Source organism: Schistocerca piceifrons, chromosome 3 (assembly GCF_021461385.2).
Source record: "Schistocerca piceifrons isolate TAMUIC-IGC-003096 chromosome 3, iqSchPice1.1, whole genome shotgun sequence".
Classification (NCBI taxonomy): Eukaryota; Metazoa; Arthropoda; class Insecta; order Orthoptera; family Acrididae; genus Schistocerca; species Schistocerca piceifrons.
The window spans coordinates 928,685,325-928,705,984 of NC_060140.1; the positions used below are offsets into that span (position 1 = coordinate 928,685,325).

Consider the following 20,660-nt stretch of genomic DNA (forward strand, 5'->3'; position numbering starts at 1 on the left):
GGAATCCTTCCCCCAAATGGTTCACACTAAAGACAGAAAATTTAGAAGTGGTGATTCAAACCCCACACGGGGACCAAAATGCCAAAAAGGATAGAAGAAAACAGACAGGAGGAACAAAACTGCAAGCAATACAGGGAACCAGGTGGATAGCCACGTCAACATAAATTAGAACACCACTGTAGAGGAGGGAGAGGGCAGTGTGGAAGGAGCGAGGATGGGAGGCAGGGGCACAGAGAGAGAAATGCAGCCACGGAAACAAGAATGGGCTGCAATAGCCCATGGACTGTGTGCACTACACACAAATTCATGAAAGAACCACGTAACCGTTGGAGGGTCGTAACTGCTTAATAGACTAAGGTTCCAGAAAGCCCTTCTAAGTCTTTATGAATATAAAACGTGGACACTTTCCTCTCACCCACTACAAATGCATTATGATTTATGACTCCTTGTGCGCCGTTACTAAATACTATTTGATTCAAGCAGCCTTGAGTTATGTGCTGACAATATTATTGAAACAGTGTGGTTAGTAGGTCAAAGCATTTGCAATTTGGAAGTTCACAAGTAAAACACAGGAAAGAGGAGAGAGGAAAGGGCAGATACTGAGTAAAGTAATGTGTTAGAGAATACCACCAAATGAAAACAGCGCTGGATTGTGGGGTGGAAGAAAAGCCATTAGGGAAAATCAAATAATGGAAAGTGAAGGATGGAACAACAACAACAACATTATGGAAAGGATAGGCTGCTACTCACCATATAGAGAAGACACTGAATTGCGGACGGGCCTAACTGCACGTGGTAACACTATCCTGTCTCATAAATGTCTTCACAGGTTAGCTGCCAGATCACATTGTGCAAATTCCACAAGCCAACGCATACAGATCTATATCTGCAGGCCACAAGTTGCCATCATCCTGCACAATGCGGTAGTGCATTACATATTGTTAGTTCATAGAACACATGTGGTATCTGATCCTGAAAGCCTGTCGAGTGAAACATTTGATGACAGTATTCTGACAAAATGGTTATTCTGAAAGACAGATACGTAATGCATTCAGGCCCAGGTGAGTTCAATCTATGGAGCAGAATGAAGATACGAAGACACCCACCACTTTGGCCTTTTGGTGCCATGTCGTCAAGAATCTGAAGAGTCTTCGGAAGATTTGGAATTAAATGTGTTCTTCAACCATCTTCAAAACCGAGAAACCGGTTGGGTTAATTTAAGGGTGACCTTGGCCTGAGGAAATAAGGTGTGTACAAGATTCCTTGTCAATGTGGGGCAGCGTATATAGGCCAGACATGCCACACAGTACAAGAACATCGCGATGAACATCAGCTTCATACACACCTTCGTCAACCAAGAAAATCGGTAATTCTGGAACACTGTCTGAATACAGGACATCGTATGATTTATGAAAAGATGGAAGTTTTATCCCCAGCATCATCTTTCCAGGACTGCATCATTAAGGAAGCAATACATATCTGTACAGCCGATAATGTCATCAACAAGGATGTGGGATTTCAATTGAGTACAGCTTGGAACCCTGCATTGGTCGCTATTAAGTCACAATGCAAAAATCAAGATTCTTCAATAACAGGCTCGCCATAACATTGGTCGCGTACAGCCGTTGGCGAGTAACGTCTGACGGCACTGTTGGCAAACCCAACATACAGCGCATGTGCAGGAGAGCCACTCTTCGATTTTCGGCTGAGGTAGTTCGAATACGGCACCATCTATTTGAAAATCACTGCGCATGCGCGATTTCTGTGCCTGTGCATTCTTCGCGCTCGTGCTCTAGAAACGGGGTGGCGACGTGCGGATACAGTCACTCGTACCTAGCCACCAGCAAGGTTGAACCACCTGAAGATGTCCGACAGTTGCTCCAAGGAAATATTGTGGAATTTGCACAACGTGATCTGGTGGCAAACCCGTGAAGACTATTTACTACACATCTGCTGGGAAAGCTTGAAGAGACACACTACCCTGTCTCCTCGAAGTCCCTGCACAGTCCTGGCTGCAGCACTAGGCCTTCCCCCACCCTCACCTATTATCCCTCCCTCTCCTTGCCCAATGCTTCCTCCTTACCCCCAACACCAACTCCAGATTGCTTCTCCCTTCAGGCGAAGATGCAGCCCATAGTTTGGGCACAGTGACAAGAGTCATTGGTCACTGTGGTGTGTGTGTGTGTGTGTGTGTGTGTGTGTGTGTGTGTGTGTGTGTGTGTTTTACAGCAGAAGACCTTTTGGCTGAAAGCTTGAATGTATAGCAGTCTTCTCACTGTGCCTGCCGGCAACTCAAGTCTCCTATGCGGTAAGCAGCAATCAATCCTCCCCGTAACAGTGTTGTTACTCTGACATGAACTATCCAGTGTTAATTATTGTGCACACACAGATGGGAAGATTCATTAATGTTGAATTACAGGAATGGTGATCAATCACTAGAAACTATAACAGATCAAGACATGTAGACATCCACACAGAATTTGTTGCACAAAAATCATATAAAAGATTCATTGACAAAATCCTAAGGAAACCCATTTCACCCACTGAAGTTTAGGGCCACGAATAATCTGTCCACTATAGTCTGGGAGACGAGTCTTTGGTATTGACAGCTCGGTAGCGGTCTTTCCGTTGCCTAGCGACCGCAGGCAGGCAGCCAATGACGGCCTGACTGAGCGAGTAGCAAGGGCCACGTTGCCGCTCTGAAACCCGGTCGCGCACGCTTATGAAACTTACCAGTGTCTCGCGTGCAGGAGGTGCGGTCGTTCGTCGTTTGACTGAAGTTGAATTCACAGTTTATTTCATTTTTGTTGTTTTTAGTGTTTCTTTGTTTATGTTTCGTTGTCAACAATGTCTAGTGCGGCGGGTAGTACCAGCCCAACACAAGAAGTGAAACGGAGGAAGAAAAGTGTGCTACACACCCAGGCCCATGAATTCGTGTGCTCTGTGAGGGATTACTTTGAGAAAGAGAAGGACAAAGGTGAGCCCTTAATTCCTGTTGTTCAGGTTGTGAAGAGAACTGCAGCAGCATTGAAAATAAGTAAGAATACTGTTGTAAAGATAGGGAAAGAACAGTATAGTGTAGATTGTGACGAGAGTGGCACAACAAAGCTGCACACACCAGGAAAGAAGCGACCGAGAAATAAGCAGGTGACAGTTTTGGACAATTTTCAGAAAGACGCTATTCGTCATCATATATACAGCTATTATAAGAGAAGGGAACATCCCACTCTATCTAAATTACTGGTGTCGCTTCAGAAAGACGATCTTTTTAAAGGGAGCAAATTTTCATTGCATACAGTGTTGAAAGACATAGGCTTCAGCTATTCACTGTTTAACGGACACAAAATATTAATGGAAAGGACAGATGTAGTTGCATGGCGGTGCAGATTTCTGCGCAGGATCATGGGTGTGGAATTCGAAAGTATAGTGTGGTTAGATGAAACTTGGGTCAATGCCAGCCATTCTTTACGTAGAGGCTGGAATGATGGAACGCCCGAGGGGACAATGGCAGTGCCTGTTGGCAAAGGAAGGCGTATTATTGTCTTACATGCAGGAACATCGAAAGGTTTTGTGCCAAACTGCTTGAAAATGTTTCAGTCAAAAAAGACGGGAGATTACCATGAAGAAATGAACAGTGTAGTATTTCAAGAATGGTTCGAAACATCGCTTATGACGAATCTGACAAGTCCATCAGTGATTGTTATGGACAATGCGCCTCATCATTCCGTTGTTCACGATAAGGCACCAACCTTGGCAACAAAAAAAGACGATATCATTCAGTGGTTGAAACGGCGAAAAGTAGATTTCAGAGAAGATTTAAGGAAGGCGGAACTGCTCGAAATTGTGGCACAAAAGAAACCCCAATTTCCAACATATGTAATTGACGAGATTGCTAAAAGGCTTCCTCCATACCACTGTCACTTCAATGCAATTGAAGGAGCGTGTTGGCGCAGATAAAAAATTACATTGCTGCAAACAATAAAAAATTCACGATCTCTGAAGTGGAAACTCTCCTTCCAGCAGCTATCAATAAAGTGACAAGCAAGACGTGGGCTAAAATTGTAAACAGCACTGCAAGTGCCATCAGAGAGGCGGCCAAAACCGAAGGGGTTGTGGAAGAATGCATTGAAAATTTAATTATACATCTGGGAGAGAGCAGTGATAGTTCGAGTAGTGCTGAGGAAGACAATGTCAAATCAGATTCTGACAGTGATGTGAGTGGTGTTTTTCCATTACAGTAACTACAACGTATTCAGGAATGTAAGGAGCGAGTTTGCTTATAACTCTTAATACACTGACCAATTATTCTGTAGCTTGTAGTAGAACAAATTAATAATGCTAATACTTAACAATGGAAACCAAAACTGCTAATGTTCAACAACTTGCGAAAATAGTTTTCATTTCAGTTGTGAAGTTTAACAAATAACTTTATTATGTTTCAGCATCTTAGATACTTGTACTAAATAGCTCTTATCAGTTTTCGAGTTAATATATTTCAAGCATCAACTTTAAATAAATTCACGCGTACCAATACGACTTGTATTTTGTCTTGCTTTTATTTCTGCTGCTAGAGAATGCGTGTAGCAGACAGGGCGCCACGTGCTGTGAGCCACGTTCGGCAACAGCACTGTCTGCCCGCCGGAACTGTCAGTACCAATCACTCGTCTCACGGACTATATATATCTCTAGTATTGCTAATCAGCTTGGGATCCTACCAAGGACAGAGTATGGTAAATGGTTCAATTTAGTAAATTTGAGAGCGTCACAGAGATTCTCATAAGACTGCAGCGACAGAAACTGGATCATGGAGAAGTTAACTGTTCATTAATAAACAGACGACACATTACTTCCACCTACGAACATCTCGTATACAAACATGGCATGAAAAGTCAGATAAATTTGAACTCAAGCTGAGAATCACTGACAGTTGTTTCTCCCAACAATGTCTGCAAATGGAATAGGAGAGGAGGAAATTATAGTGGTACACTAAGTACCTCTGCTGCACACTTTAAAATGGCCTGCAAAACAAAGAAGTAGATATTTCTTCCATTGGAGAAACATGACAAAAGCTAATTTTGGTATTTCCATTTCTTCTAGCCAAGTACAGTCGTTCAAAATCATAATTCATTCTCATTATTACATCATGTCCAGTGTTAATTCTAGAATGCTAAAAACATTCAAGTTTCAGTTTGTACTATGATACTTTGGGGATAAAATAATTGTGATCACACAACTTTGTGAGATAATTGCAATAAAATACGCAATGGAATCAAACTGCAATACAATTAAGAAATTCTATAGCACTAATGGTTAGAAAAATAATGACACATGTAAATAAAATAATACTGAACTGTAACCAAGATAGGACACGAAAATAGAAAAACTTTTACAAAATGGAGTTAACATGAAAACAAAGTGTGAGTAGCTTTTTAAACTCAAACAATACGAAAAATTCTAAATGATCTTTTAAATAACTGTAATTTCACAAATTTTATTTTAATCATGCCACTTTTTACGAGAAAACCAATATGTCTACCCGAAGGCAACATAAATATGTGGATTGAACACAATCTTGAGTAGCTTGGGAGGATTAAGAGCAGTTTAAAGCAGAAAGCAGCTCTATGAGGTCTGTTAGTTAAAAGTATATTCCCTCCCAGGGGACACCGCCTTATCGTAGGCACCTTCAGTGTCGGACAGGAGGGTTTGCATGCTTTGACGAGGCCAAGAGTTGTGCGAGTGGTAGCGTAGTTACTCGCAGGGTCATCCAAGCTGGAGTGGTCTCGTCTGAGGAGCCACATGAAGTGTCCCACACCATAGGGTAGGGGGACTCTACAGGCTAGATCGTCAACCCCTCTACAGGAGCTAACCCCAAAATGAAAGCCTGGTCCTCTAGGTTGGGAGTTGAGCACAGGATTGATACCCCAGCCATGTAAAAAATCTATTATTGTGAATAATTCTACGACGAATGCCGGACTGCCCCTACCAAGACAAACTGCACTAGTAAATAGGAATATGGATTTATCAGTACTTAAATTTGGAACATGTGTATGATGCTGCAAACAGGAACAATGAATAATGTTGCAGAAGAGATGCAAAGGGTCATTACCTAATAAGAGCCAAAATGAGAAACTTACCATGGCTGCCAAACAAAGTAGTACCAGGGTAAAGAAATAGAATACAGAACAACTGAAAGATAGGTCTATTGTTCACGAGTATCACATCAGATTGAGGCATGAGTTACAAACCAAAGATGGTGGAGATGATACTGACAAAGGTTGGAAATCTATTAAAGATGCCATTAGGATGACAGCACATGAAATACTGGGGGAAACAAGGAGACAAGAATGAAGACTGATATGATGATGAATTTAGACAGGCAGTGGAATAGAAAAAGGAAGCAAGGCTGAAATGCTTGCAGTGGAATATTAGATCAAATCAGTCATTATATAATGGAAAGAGAATAGAGGCAGCAAGAGTGTGTAGAAGAAAAAAAAGGGGAGGGCATGAAGGAAAAGATAGAGTTGGAACACCACTACCAGAAAACTGAAGAAGGAACTCAAGAATGTAGAACGAAAATAAAAGCTTGTAAGGACAAAGAGAGAAATGGTCTGACAAATAAACAAAATGTTCTGGATAAATGGAGAGGATACTTCATGGGAATTTTGGAGGGCAATCCTATCAGGAATGAGCAGCCACTCTATTATGTCTCAGATCCAGAAATAGAGGAACCAACATTAGAGGAAGTATGGAAGATAGTGTAGTGTCTAAAAAATATGAAGCACCAGGAACTGATGAAATAACTGCAGAACTGCTAAAAAATGGGAACATATCTTCACAAGTGGATCCACAAACTTATTAAGTTGATATGGAATCAGGAAAGAATCACAGAAGAAAGGACCTTAGGTGTAATTCAACCAATAGACAAGAAAGGAGGCAAGACCTGCTGTTCAAATTACCAAGAAATTACCCGGCTAAATGTAACCTTCAAGATCTTCTCTAGTATTATCTAGAACAGATTAGCACCGTATGCAGAAGAGATTGTGGGGGAGCATCAGTGTGGATTTTTGCTTAATAGGTCACAACAGACCAGATATTTGTGTTGAAGCAAATACCTGAAAAGACATATGAGTGTAACATGGAGCTTCATAACCTCTACATAGACTTCAAGAAGGCCTTTGATAGTCTCGATAGAGCGCAAATGCTAAATGATTTGCTGCTGCTTCATTTACCATCAAAGTATGTCTCATTTATTCAAGCAACATTGGCTGCTTCCAAGGTTGCAGTGTGAGTGGATGGAGAACTGAGCAATTGGTTTAGCATTAGTAAAGGAGTCAGAATGGGACACACTCTCAACAATACTTTTCAGTCTGACTCTTGAAGCAGCCATGCGGAAGCTTCAGATATCTGGTTACATAGGCACAAAGTCGACTCAGATATGCGCATATTAGTAGAAGGGTATCTCTAGAGAGGAGAATATCCAAGCTGAAAGCAGTCACAGAACCTAGAGGCCTTTCTATAGATGAAACAAAGACCAAGTACATTAACTTCACAAGGAAGGGAAATAATACAGCAGACTATTTCAATTTTGAACATGTGTAGAACTTTGACTATTTGGGCTCTAATATTAACAGCATATAGTCCATATCTACTGAAATAAAACTGCACATCCTAAGTGGTAATACATGCTTCCACACGTATAAGAAATTGTTGGCCACTAGGTTATTAAATAGGCAGCTGAAGCTGCAACTGTATAAGGTCATTATCAGACCAGTTGTAAGCTATGGATGCAAATCTTTGATGCTAATGGGTGTTGATGAGCAGCAGCAGCAGCTCACGATATTTGAACGTAGAGTGCTGAGCATGATATATGGGGAAGTTCAGGGTAATAACGGCTTCTGGAGATCTAGGACAAATACTGATCTGGACTACCTCATACAAGGAGCTGACATCATAAGAATTATAAAAAGTAGAACAGCAGCCTGGCTTGGGCATGTCCTCAGGGTGGATACTGGAAGAAAAACTAAAAATATTTTTTAATGGAGGCCAACCAGAAGATATAAAATATCTCCGAGTCCAAGGATGGCAGAGAACCATGCTGGAGAGGGCAGAATGGAGGAAACTACTTGATGAGGCTGAAACCCACACAGGATTATAATGCCAGGAGGAGCAGGAGGAGGTACATTAATTTCAAAGGCTCTCAAGATATTGTAACATAGATTCGATTTGCCTAATGGAAATATTCACAATGTATTTGATAATTCTGAATGTCACTCAACATATGATAAGCAATCTGTAGTGTCTTTTGCCATATCCAGCTTGATCTATGTGCCCATTTAACTGCTACAGCTTCACCCAACTGTCCACTGAAACTCAACATTCTAAAAAGTATTTCTGTATTCCCTACTGCTGTTTGACAGTTGGGTCTGGCCTTTTTAGTGCCAAACAGGAAGGAGTTTTATGACGTCTGGGACTGCACACCACCTACTAATCACAATGGAAGCTGCATTACATTGTGCATAAAAAGTGATGAGAAGGGGTGGGGGGGGGGGGGGTGGTAGGACCTTCCATTTCTGAAATGATCTTCAATTTCTGCTTCTTTTGTAAAATATCATCTATCAAAAGTACAACTACAAAGAAAAAAGAAGGAAGGGAGAAGGCAAACTTTTGGGTTTAACATCCTATCACAAGGGAAAGTCACAATTTTTTCTACATATAAACAACAAATAAGATGCTTTGTAACCATTTAAAACCCATCTGTGTACGATATAACTGATTGGTAGGGTTGGTGGCCTGACGGCTTTTCTTCGATCCTAACCCAGCGCTGTTTTCCTTTGTTGTTATTTTCTTTTGCATCACTATACTCAATGTCCATCCTCCTTTCTCTTCTTTCCTGTGTTTCTCCTGTCGCCTACAAACCGCACTGCACACTACTTACGAGCACACTGTATCCAACATCCCGGCCGCACACAAAAGATGGATACAAGACTATGCTGATTGTTTGTGCAGCATCTTATGTCCCACATTACTCCCACCAATAAATTAATCCTACACTTTCCAATTAATCACACTCCCTGCGTCAATCTCCCGTACCTTACTGGTGCCACACAATCCTACAAACCCCTCCCCACTCTTTCTCCATTCTATCCCAGTTTTCACGCACTAATTCCACCTCATCCAGTCACATATATAATTTTTCTCCTCCACTTCAATCCTTGTCACAGTATATAGTAATAGACAGAAAATCATCAAGCAAACCTCAAAGTGATATCCGGCATTCCCCAATGAGGTGTTTTTATAGGTCCTCTGCTGTTCCTAATCTAAACAAACAATTTATGAGATAATGTGAGCAGTCCTCTAACAATTTTTGCATATGATGCTGTCATTTACCATCTTATAAAGTCATCATAGGATCAAAACCTACTACAAAATGACTTGGGAACAATGTCTGTATGGTGCAAAAAGTGGCAATTGGCCCTAAATAATGAAAAGTTTGAGGTCTTCCATATTATTGCTAAAGGTAATCCATTAAATTTTGGTTACATGATAAATCACACAAATTTAAATACTGTCAATTCGACTAAATACCTAGGAATTACAATTACAAAAAGACAAATTGGAACAGTCACACATAATGTTGTGGGAAATACAAACCATACACTGTGTTTCACTGGGAGAATACTTAGAAGATGTAATCAGGTTTACTAAAGAGACTGCCTATGCTACATTTGTTCATCTTCTGCTAGATTACTGGTGTGAGATATGGGATCCTTACCAGATAGGATTGGCAGACGACATTGAATAAAGTACAGAGGAGAGTAGCTTTTTTGTATTATCACGAAATAGGGGAGACGCGTCACTGACATGATAAGCAAATTGGGCCGGCAATCATTAAATAAACGTGGTTTGCATTGCAGTGAGATCTTTTCATGAAATTTCAATCACCTACTTTCTCCTTTGAAATGTAGAATTATTTTATCGTTGCCAACCTACACAGAGGGAAATGACTGTAATAAAATAATAAAATCTGAGCTCGAAAGGTTTAAGTTTTTTATTTTTTCCGTGCGCTGGTAATAATGGAATGGTAGAAATATAGTCTGAAGATAGTTTGAATAACCCTCCGCCAGGCACATAAGTGTGAACTGCAGAGTAGTGATGTAGGTGTAGTCACACTATCATCAGCATCCATGAAACTATCAATGTCATTAACCTTTTCCTGTGAGGTACAAATTTTTCATGGAGTCAACTCTTCCTTAATTTCTTCTCTATAAAATTCGGTTGTTCAATTTTTGTTTTTAACCAGTACTGGGATCAGTTTAGCTGCCTATATCAAAGCTTTACTTATATTCCTACTAACTTGGTATTGTATTAATGGCCAGCATAAGTATTTCTTCAACTGATCAGACATTAAATAATTATTTAAGCTTCCATTCTATTGAAATGAGGAAAGTAGAAAAACACACTACTGATGAAGAGTATTCATATTTATTCATATGATTCAGCAACCCTGATCACGATCTCTCTCATTATTCCAAGTGAATGGCAGGATGAACACTACTGTTAGACCATGGAAGATACCTTCAGTATTTCTGACCCTGAATTTTCACTTTGACATTCTACAGCTCAGCATCTGGATGTAACTGTTGCACGCTACGAATCAGTAATGGCACATTCTACAATCATTGCGAAGTCTGCATCTGGCATCCAATTGTCTTAAATGTTTGGTTGTCAAATCTTATACGTTCCTTCCAAAAATACAGGTAACAGTAGAAGGCACTTCAAAGAAAAGCTTGCAGAAAACATGCAGTGGTACCTTAGTATGAAACGGAACTATGAAGTATGTCAATTTGTAAACACAGGCAGGAATGTTTTTACGTACCAGAAAACAGTTGAGCAAGTTCACTCTCAGTTGTATTGCCAGAGATGCCCCCAACAAATATACGATTTGGAACAAGGGTACCATACTTGGGAGCATTGTTTGCAGCAGCAGTAGTTTGCTGAGAGCCATGACTAGCATTGACAGGGGAGGACGGCGAAGACGAGCCTGGAGAGCCTTCAGGAGGACTTGCAGATGACTGTAATGAGGAAAAAGGCTAAGATACTATAGATAAAAACCACAGAAATACAGTTTGTTTATTTTCATAATTTAAGTCCACTAAAGCAGTCTTACACGTTCTGTAAAATTAGAAGATGAAATAACACCAGTACTTACCTTCAGGAGGCATAATTCCAAGTACTACTGACAGACATTTAACAACAGGGAAAATAATTACCTACATTTTGGAACCATTAGCTATTGGCTCAGTGAGGATAAAGGAGAAGGTCATGGATAGTTGGGAAGGAGGAGCAAGCCACTCAAACCTCCTGTTGAGTGACACCCCACCTATTGCGACCTCTTAAAGACACCTGTGGCTCTACTACATACTTTTTTCCCTACAGTGAACATGTTTCAGACCAAAGATTTTCAATAATTGAGGGAATAAAATGAAAGTATTAGAACCTACACTAGTTAGTTGATCTTGTCTCACAAAGAGGTGCATTTATGCTTCAATTAAATAACTTTTTGGCCAATATTTCAGGTGGTCAAGTGGAAGCGGCCAGGCTCATTGAGTGCCACATGTTCCCTGTGTTGGCCATTATGTAGATACATACAGAGTCTTGCCAAGTGAGGCTGATTGAAGGCAGTAATACAGCACCCCACCACTAATCTGTCAAAGATTTTTTAAGATAACAGGTTTCATGCTAAGGCAAGGCACTGTATTCGTTAATGTACTGAAGGTGTGGGAAAGAGCAGCAGTCAAGATGAGAGATGCAAAGCAGACAAAGGAAAAGAATGAACAAAAACAAAACAGGGGACCTATCCTTACTAGGAGACAAATACTCATAGCTTTTAGGTGATGATAATGCACTAATACAGGTTCTCATACCATCATTTTAACATGGCAACTGTTTAAAATGAATTTTGGACCACAAAACATATCACACATAAAGTAAGTTTCTAGTGAAGCCACAGGTGCATGTAAATGGCATATTTCAGTAATTTCTTCATATACATTAGGAAGAATGAAATTCCACCATGTAATATCGCATGCAACAACTTTAAAAATTACACATTATAAATTTAGTTATCACTACATTTTAAAACTATTTATTAGTTATACCTATCTAGATATAAAATTATTCTTCTAAATTCTACCACAGAAAAGGAAGACTTTAGGAAAGAAACCAGAAATAAAAACTGTAGCTGAGGTTTGCCACAGGATAGGGAAAAACTGGATACAGATAAGGAGGAAGAAGTAAAATGGCAGGGAAAAAAAAATCCCTGTTGACATCCTCTGCAAAACACTGTAACTCAGAATTATATATGCTTTACAATATAACCAATAAATAGCATACTTTGGGAGATACAATGTGACACAATGTGAAAAAAATGACTTAGTAGCAGCTAAGAATAAGCAGAGTGTGAAATTCCAACAGAAGCATAAGCCCTGCAGAAGTAGAAGTCACAAATGATTATAAACCAGCAATGATGGGATTGCAGAAAGTTGCTTTGCCTTGATAACTACATGAAGTACAATTATGTGGAATGTATACAAATTCTGAAAAATGAGATTAGTAAGTACATACAATATGGGTGTGAGCATCAGGAAAAGAGATACGGTGGGGCGTGAGAAATTTATCACACCATTTCTTTCATTCTAGGTCATTGCAAAGACCTCATACAAATGAATTCATAATAAAGCAGGTATAAATTAGTTATTGTAAGAAAAAGTTCTTAAATGATTTGTAAACTTCCAATCAGAGAAACAACAATACCATGGAAATGTGGCTTGAATGTGATTAGCATCCAATTTCAAAACAAATCTGTAGTATGTTAAGGAGACTTTGCCTTTATTGATAAGGCAATTGTTCTGCAACTGAATTACAAATTCCAGTATACATATATTTGTAGAAATAAAGACAGATGTGTAGCATAACATGCAGAAATCAATCAATTTCTAAATAAGCAGACTGCTACAGAAAATTGACTGCCAATGGCCTCCAGGCAGCACCATTTCCAAAATACTGAACATGAAAGATACTGTGATTTTTCTGCAACAACTGTATAATTTACCATACTTTAACATCAAATTGCTTCTTCAAAAACAAAATGTAGGTTTACTGTGTATGCATACCTCAATTTTTAAACGGTAGCATGCAAATCTCTCCCCTTTCAACATTTTCTGCCAATAGAACACTCAGGCAGTATTCAGTAATGACACTTTCTGCAAAACTGGCTAAAATGTTTCACCATTTATCTTGGAATAAGGCTATATCTGGAACCACACCATACATATTACTACAGCCAGATTCATTAAGAAATATAAACAAAAACGATGAGTTAATTATACTGGGCAGTGCAGCTAGTTATTTTTCACAAAATTTAAAAAATAAGAGGGGAGTTATGTAATACGTGCCCCTACTCTTGTTACTATTACTACCATACACAAGGAACTCATGTAAACGTACCTTTAAATTACAGGAAATTACATTTCATAATTACCACCACGAAAATATGAACGATTCCAGAAAACATAATTACTACATGAAGAACGTGAAAAATGATTAACCACAAGTGTTTCTATACAACAAGTGTTTTGCTTATGAAAACACGCCCTCTTCTTATAAACTTATACTGACCTTATTCTTCTTAAAATGTAATGTCGCCATGACTAAATGCGACAAGGTGCGTTATTCTACTCGGCTGATACAACTAGCCAGGAAAGCTGTGAAATGTAATATACAGAAATCCAGTCAGATGTCAGACACTGACCTACTTAGCGTTATGTTAACATAAGCAGATACATTCAAATTATAAAAGGTAATTGACAGTCAAGCTGTTAATTTGCAGCAGGTTTAAACTGGTTTTACGAAATTTCATGCTTTACTTTTTAGTTAAAACTCTTCCGTAGAAAGCAGAATTATGTGAGCGCGGAATGATAGCTTTTATTTCATTGTCTATTAATTAAAAATTATTTACCAAAATGAATGAATGAGAGAAACTATCATCGTACTGTAAACAATACTCCATGCCAAATGCAATTCTATGGTTGAATAATACAAACCATGCTGGGTTTTGTAGAGCATGCATTTTACACATGACAGTATTTATACAGGTTTCCTCACCTCTCTGAAGATTATTTTCCTTTCTGACTGGTACTAAACACATGCGCTTAATACACAAGGCGTGCGTCTTGTAAACATTACACGTTAATCTCCCTTCAGCAGACGACCGAGACATAATAATTCGTATATCATCCCCTTCTATTCAGTTTATAGTTTAATCTTCGTTTAGCTATTGTACATTTCCGCCTTGTATCTTAGACTTTTCAACTTACCATGGGCGGTATTCGGGCCACAGCAAACAGCACCTCAAATTCCCCAACCTAATTCCTGTTTGGACGAACCCCTTCTGCTGTCACAAAACAGCGACGTTCTCACGTAAGATGGCAGACCGCGTAGAGTCTAAAAACGGATCTAACAAAAAAAATGTAGCTAACGCCCGACAGCAAAACAGACTGATATAAATCCTTAAATATGCTGTCACGTGCAACTTTCAAATTAATAATTGTATTATTTTTTAAAAAAACAAACTCAACTAAAACAAAAGCAAACTACTATAACTTTTACAGAACTAATCAAACAACATACTAACGCACAACAATGACGAACTTCAATTTTCATTCGCACATTTACCACAAGAAAATATGTCTCAGAAGTTTAATCGCAAAAGGCCTCCATACTTGTTTCCGTACCTGCTGCAGGGAACTCTAGATTTCGTGCAACATTCAAAATCTGAAAATCTATTTGCATCATCTGTGAAATGTAGTATGCACCATCTTCTTTCTTTAGCCGCGCTGGTTTTAAAAACAGGCAGTTGACTGGAAGTGTCAGTGAAATATTATTCTCACAGTCAGCAAATTCATTTTTATAGATTTATGACATGGCGAAAAGGACGTCAAATGTGAAGTTTAAAGCGGTTAAGATAATAAATATTAATAACATCATGTTATCGAAATATATATATATATATATATATATATATATATATATATTTATATTTATTTTTTTTTTCATCAGTCTACTGACTGGTTTGATGCGGCCCGCCACGAATTCCTTTCCTGTGCTAACCTCTTCACCTCAGAGTAGCACTTGCAACCTACGTCCTCAATTATTTGCTTGACGTATTCCCATCTCTGTCTATACAAATTGTTTATCCTAAGTGAAATTAGTCACATTGGAATAAGGATAGCGCACAGCAACTTTTCTCTAAATTCATCTGATGACATTAATTGCCAGACATTACTAAATTTTAGGGGGGGAGGGGCGGGGGGAGCACAGTAGGAAAACTGGAGACGAAATCTGAAGCTCCATGCAATAGCTTCAACAATGAAAATGTTCTATAGGCATTGATAGAGTAACGATGAAGTGAAGTGGTTGAAGCAATTGCCTCGTCGCTCTGGAGGAGAAGGTTCAAATCACCGTTACAGACAGAAGGAGCGGGGCTCAAATTTCTGACCTGTCGTCCTCACTTGCATTTTCTGTGGTTTTGCCTAAATCGATTAAGGTAAATGCCAGGATGATTACTTGGAAAATGACACTGCCGACATTCCCCCATCCTTGTCCAAACCGAGCTTTTTCTCTAACACAGATCATTAAACCCTAATCTTCCTTTCTTCCTTACTCTCAAACCATAAGCCTCGATCTCAGGCATAACTCACACCCTTGACGAAGAAAGAAAACGTTAGCTGGCTGAACCTACGTTAGAAGAGCTACCACATTTCGGAACGCAAAAAAGCGGACTCTTTCTGTATTTTAGAATTCGGAATTAAAAGTGAGGACATTGTATTCATTACTCACACAAGGACTATTAATTACTCATTAGCAATGGAAAAATATTAAAATGAGCTCAATTTACCACCACAAATACTTTTCGCTTAATAATTTGTGGGAATCCTTTCTGTACTAGCATCCGTTGAATGTAGTGATCTAGAAACCACAGACAAAAATTGACAGTTCTCGTAAAAACAGCGTCTAATACAGTTACTTCCAAACAGATCCAGAGTACTACAGTAGCAATATTTACATTGAGGACTACTGACTTCGCTTATTGTTGACCCCCGGCCTTTACGGAAGTAACAAGGTTTCCTATAGGCTTATTAAAGTATATTCGTAGTCAAATGCAGTGCATACTTCTGGTAATGAACTTGAATATAAAGTAAGCTTATTGTAACATTGTTAAATGACATAATGTTCGCAGTTTCTGGGTACAGTACGAAATTTACCGATAAGAATCGATCATAAAGATGCAGGCAAGCGCCTAACTCCGGCGCAGACTTTTCACAATCTCTTATTCTATCATTCAGTTTTGCCACATTTGTCACAAAATTTATAGTTGAACTAATAAGTGTCAAAATTTCGGACATTTTAACAAATTTTAAAATTTCCTTCGGTCGCAAATTTCAGGACCCAAGAAGAGTATATGCCCGGAAAAATCCGGATGTATGGTAGCCCTAAACCTACCCATGGGGGTATCCTATCAATGCCACAGAACTTCATTTTTCGCCAGTTTGTGGGAAGCATGGCACAATATAAAACGTTTTCATAACTTTTTGTGTTCATTTTATCGTCGATTAAAACTAGTGTCTTAGCCCAAACCAACAAAAACAGTCCCAGATAATCACTCTCTGCAGAAGTACATTATAGTGATAACACATGCAGAGTGTTTCAAACAGGACTTTACAACATTGAAAATTCATATAAATTAATTCATAGTACCTACAGAGGTGACTGTAGTGTCTATTTGTAGGGAAATACATCAATTTTTCTCTCGCGTAGTTCGTTATTTCCGAATCGTACCGAAAGGAGCGCTAGCGGCAGTTGAGTTAAAGATGGGTGCCTTCTCTGGACCAGAGCGTGCTAGCTGTGTGTTTTGTTTTGAAGAATCGAAATCGGTGACAACAGTTCAGCGTAATTAATTCATCAAAGATATAGTGTTTGTACCTCCTCTGCCGGCTTCTCTACCTAAACGTAGAGCAAGTATTTACACCGTTAAGCAAGTTACACCTGCAATGGTACAGCGAGTTTCGTAAGAAATTGACTTCTGATGGGATGTGTGCAGGATAACCAACGGAAGCCACATACATCTTTAGTTTAAGGTAAAAAAGCTTGATCTGTTTGCCTATAAAATAACACTAAACCCAACTCTATATCTTCTTTCAATAAACTTTCACAACTTTTGAAAGCAGTAGGCTATGTGCTGACAAAATTGTAAAGTTCTGTTTGAAACACCCTGTATAAGTAAATACCGTTATTGTAGCCAGGCATCTGTGACATCTATACATCCCCATCTGGTTCCACATCATGTTCTCACTACTATACAAAAACTTCTTCGACTGCTTAAGAGAGAAGTGATAGCTTTATTTGTACCACCACTGTAAGTGACATTGTGAAGGAAACCAACAATGTTGGCTTCAAAGGAACTGTCTCGACATTTGCCCGAAGTGATATAGGGAAACAATGGAAAATCTAAATTGAGGAATGCAGGTACATATATGTGATTAGCGCATACTGATTTTTGGTGTTGTGCTTACATTGTTGTCGAGGATGAAAGAAAGTTGCTACAAGATATGTGTGTATAGTATAGTCTCATATTTTTATTATATGACAATGAGAGAGGGTAGATGTTTAAATTCAGTGTCAGCACATAGCCTGCTGCTTTCAAAAGTACCATGCGAGTTTCAAGTCCCCATACTACAGATGTATCACCACAAACAGTGTTAAATGTTCTTACTACACAAGGCAATGCAGAGAGTTTTCGAATTTAACCCACGACATTGGTTCAACATCAGGAGATCAGGGAATGTATATGCCAATATCCCTCCACCAACATGTCATCCAAATACGATGGTGAAACCACCAGAATTCGACTCAAGTGCTACAACATACATATGCGTTAAGCCTCGTTTACACTGGAGCAACATCTTGCAACACTGTGGCATGCAACAGTGCTGCATATTACATGACACACTTTGTCGCATGATTCATGTGGCACAGCCAACACTGTACATCGTGTCGCAAGCTGCCGCAGTGTGCTGCAGCTAACTCCCAAACTGAGTGGTTTCATGTGAGACAGACATTTTCTGTGTGGCAGTGATAAATTCGAAAATATGGAGTGATCGAGCAAGAAGTATTTAGCATTCATAGAGGACTACAGACAAGCTGAGATTCCCCAGAATGTGCGTGAAAATAATTATAAAAATAATGTAGTGAAAAGAGACGTTATATGAAATCTTGCTTCAAAATATGAAATTGATGAGGATGCTGTGAGGAAGAAGATAAAAAATCTGAGACGTGTATTTCATTGCGAATACATGTGTGTGACAAAAAAAAAAAAAAGGACCGCTCAGTGGGTAATACGGAAAGAAAATCGTTTGCATACGAACCATTAAAATTCATCTTAGATGTGACAGAACCGCACACAGGAATGGAAGGCTCAATTGAAAGTGTCTTGATTTCAATAATTATTCATGTTTCTTAACTGAGTACTATAGTATACCAATCCATGGCAACAAACTTATCAATAAGTGTATTTGTAAAATAGGAAATTTTATTCTGTTTTTAGAATGTCCCATTTTTTAAAAAAAATGTTGTAATGAATAGGCTATATATGGTACTTTCTGTCAAATGCCTTTGAATATGTATGTAATCAATAGATATAAGCAGTAATTTCTAAATAAGTTTTACTACAGCGGACCACACAAATAAGTTTGTAGGAACAAAGTAACAAAAAATATTGAGTTCATCCAGATAATTCTATTTATTTACATAAATGAATACACATTGTAGTATGAATATAATTAATATATATTGATGCAGGATGATGCCACCGAGCCAGGTGGCGCAGTGGTTAGCACACTGGACTCGCATTCGGGAGGACGACGGTTCAATCCCGTCTCCGGCCATCCTGATTTAGGTTTTCCGTGATTTCCCTAAATCGCTTCAGGCAAATGCCGGGATGGTTCCTTTGAAAGGTCACGGCCGATTTCCTTCCCCATCCTTCCCTAACACAAGCTTGTGCTCCGTCTCTAATGACCTCGTTGTCGATGGGACGTTAAACACTAATCTCCTCCTCCTCCTGGATGATGCTTTTGGTATCCCTCTTGTCATTCAACCTTTCCGTGGGGTGTTAAAATATTCATTGAATTCCTCTCATACTGGATGTGCAGCACAGGAAGGTCTTTGAGGTATTTTTGATAAATCCGTTAAGCCTGTATATTTGTGAGTAGCTTCTCTCCACTCTCCAAGAGTAATGTCACCTTAAACTATTTGGAAGTGAATAAATAGTTCTGGAGGTTGCACTTTGCCTTAAGAAATTATGGAGATATGTACACGCTTTTGCAACTATTGCAGCGTTCTCAACTTTAAGTAGCAACGACAATATGTCGTGCACCAGAAAGTCGGTAATTAAATATTCTTTCCTCTGACCTTGGTAACTGCCCAGGTCAATGGAAATGCCTTGTCTGCCACTAAAGGATATGGTGTCAAATTTTCTCTTTCTGGAAGAGATTCTGGGGAGCAATGTTTAATTTATTTCCTGTTGACGCTTTATGAAACGAAGTATTCTTAAAAACTCCTCCAACTGATGTGTGGCCATGACAACCAACATGTACATGTTATAAGCAATAATTTTCGTCTGCAATCGCCACAAGGACGATGCTAAACTTTTTTTTTTGTAGTTAATATATTCACTTCTAGTATTGGCAGGACATAATTCACACATCTTTGCCATCTATGGCTACTATACGGTGATAAAGTTCCACTTCACTTCGAATTTTCTGGCAACATTCTTCAGTGTCGTTTGGAATCTGAAAAATAAAACATTACCATTTCATTAATTTCCCTAAAAGATGAAGATGCAGGTCAGCCTTCTGAATGAGAAAACACAGAGAAAGAGAATTACTAAACCCAAAAGAAGAACAGCTCAGGAAATGGAGGGAGATGCTCGAGTTGAGGTAGCTTACCACGTTTTAAAAACTGTTAACAGCAGAGATGAATTGAATGTGTATGGAGAGTTCATTGCCAATGAGATGAGAAAATTTCCCCTGACAACACAAACGTTTGTGAAGCACGTCATTGGAAATGTGCTATTCAAAGCAGCATTGTGGGAATATGAGAAGCCAAGTCCCAACATTACATCATTAGCAGTTGTTGTATCAGAAAACAGTGAAGAAATAAGCTGTCCAGAAGCTAACTGCGAAATTATATACATTGACAATGGTAGTGGTGAGAATGAAGAATTCATTGAAGTACCAGGTACATCAGAAGAGCTACATCAATTTTTACAGTTTAAAAAATAAGTGAAATACTTTGTACCAGTTATTTAATTTTTATTATAACTTACTTAGAAATTAAAATAAAAAATATTTAAATAGAGTATGAATGTTGTGTACTTACCTTTATGTAATTCTTCAACACTGATGAAATAGCTTCACATACTTATGGCACTGTGAGGGAAATGACAGGATATGATACTTTCAATAAGTACATAAGCGACTTGTACGAGTCTCCAGTGGCTAAAAATTGTAGTGCGATGGCCAGTCGAATTCTTGGTGAAACACTGT

General features: G+C 38.9%; 1 protein-coding gene and 1 non-coding gene across 6 annotated transcripts in view; one reads left to right on the forward strand and one right to left on the reverse strand.

Moving 5' to 3' along the window:
- Positions 1-14,748, reverse strand: part of LOC124788269 (atrophin-1) — a 181,767-nt gene extending 167,019 nt beyond the window's left edge. For 2 of the 5 annotated variants that reach the window (XM_047255475.1, XM_047255474.1), the window contains exons 1-2: positions 13,173-13,308; positions 10,877-11,072 (exon numbers count right to left, since the gene is read on the reverse strand). In XM_047255475.1, the coding sequence (XP_047111431.1) occupies positions 10,877-11,072; positions 13,173-13,217 (241 nt within the window). In that variant the 5' untranslated portion in view covers positions 13,218-13,308. Of the gene's footprint in view, positions 1-10,876; positions 11,073-13,172; positions 13,309-13,677; positions 13,764-14,375; positions 14,574-14,733 lie in introns of those variants that run through there. The other 3 variants (XM_047255477.1, XM_047255476.1, XM_047255478.1) reach the window with 3 other exon arrangements.
- Positions 14,749-18,928: 4,180 nt separating this feature from the next.
- Positions 18,929-19,001, forward strand: Trnaa-cgc. Its single transcript has one exon. It is a non-coding gene; the product is annotated as a tRNA-Ala (tRNA).
- The last annotated feature ends 1,659 nt before the right edge of the window (positions 19,002-20,660 follow it).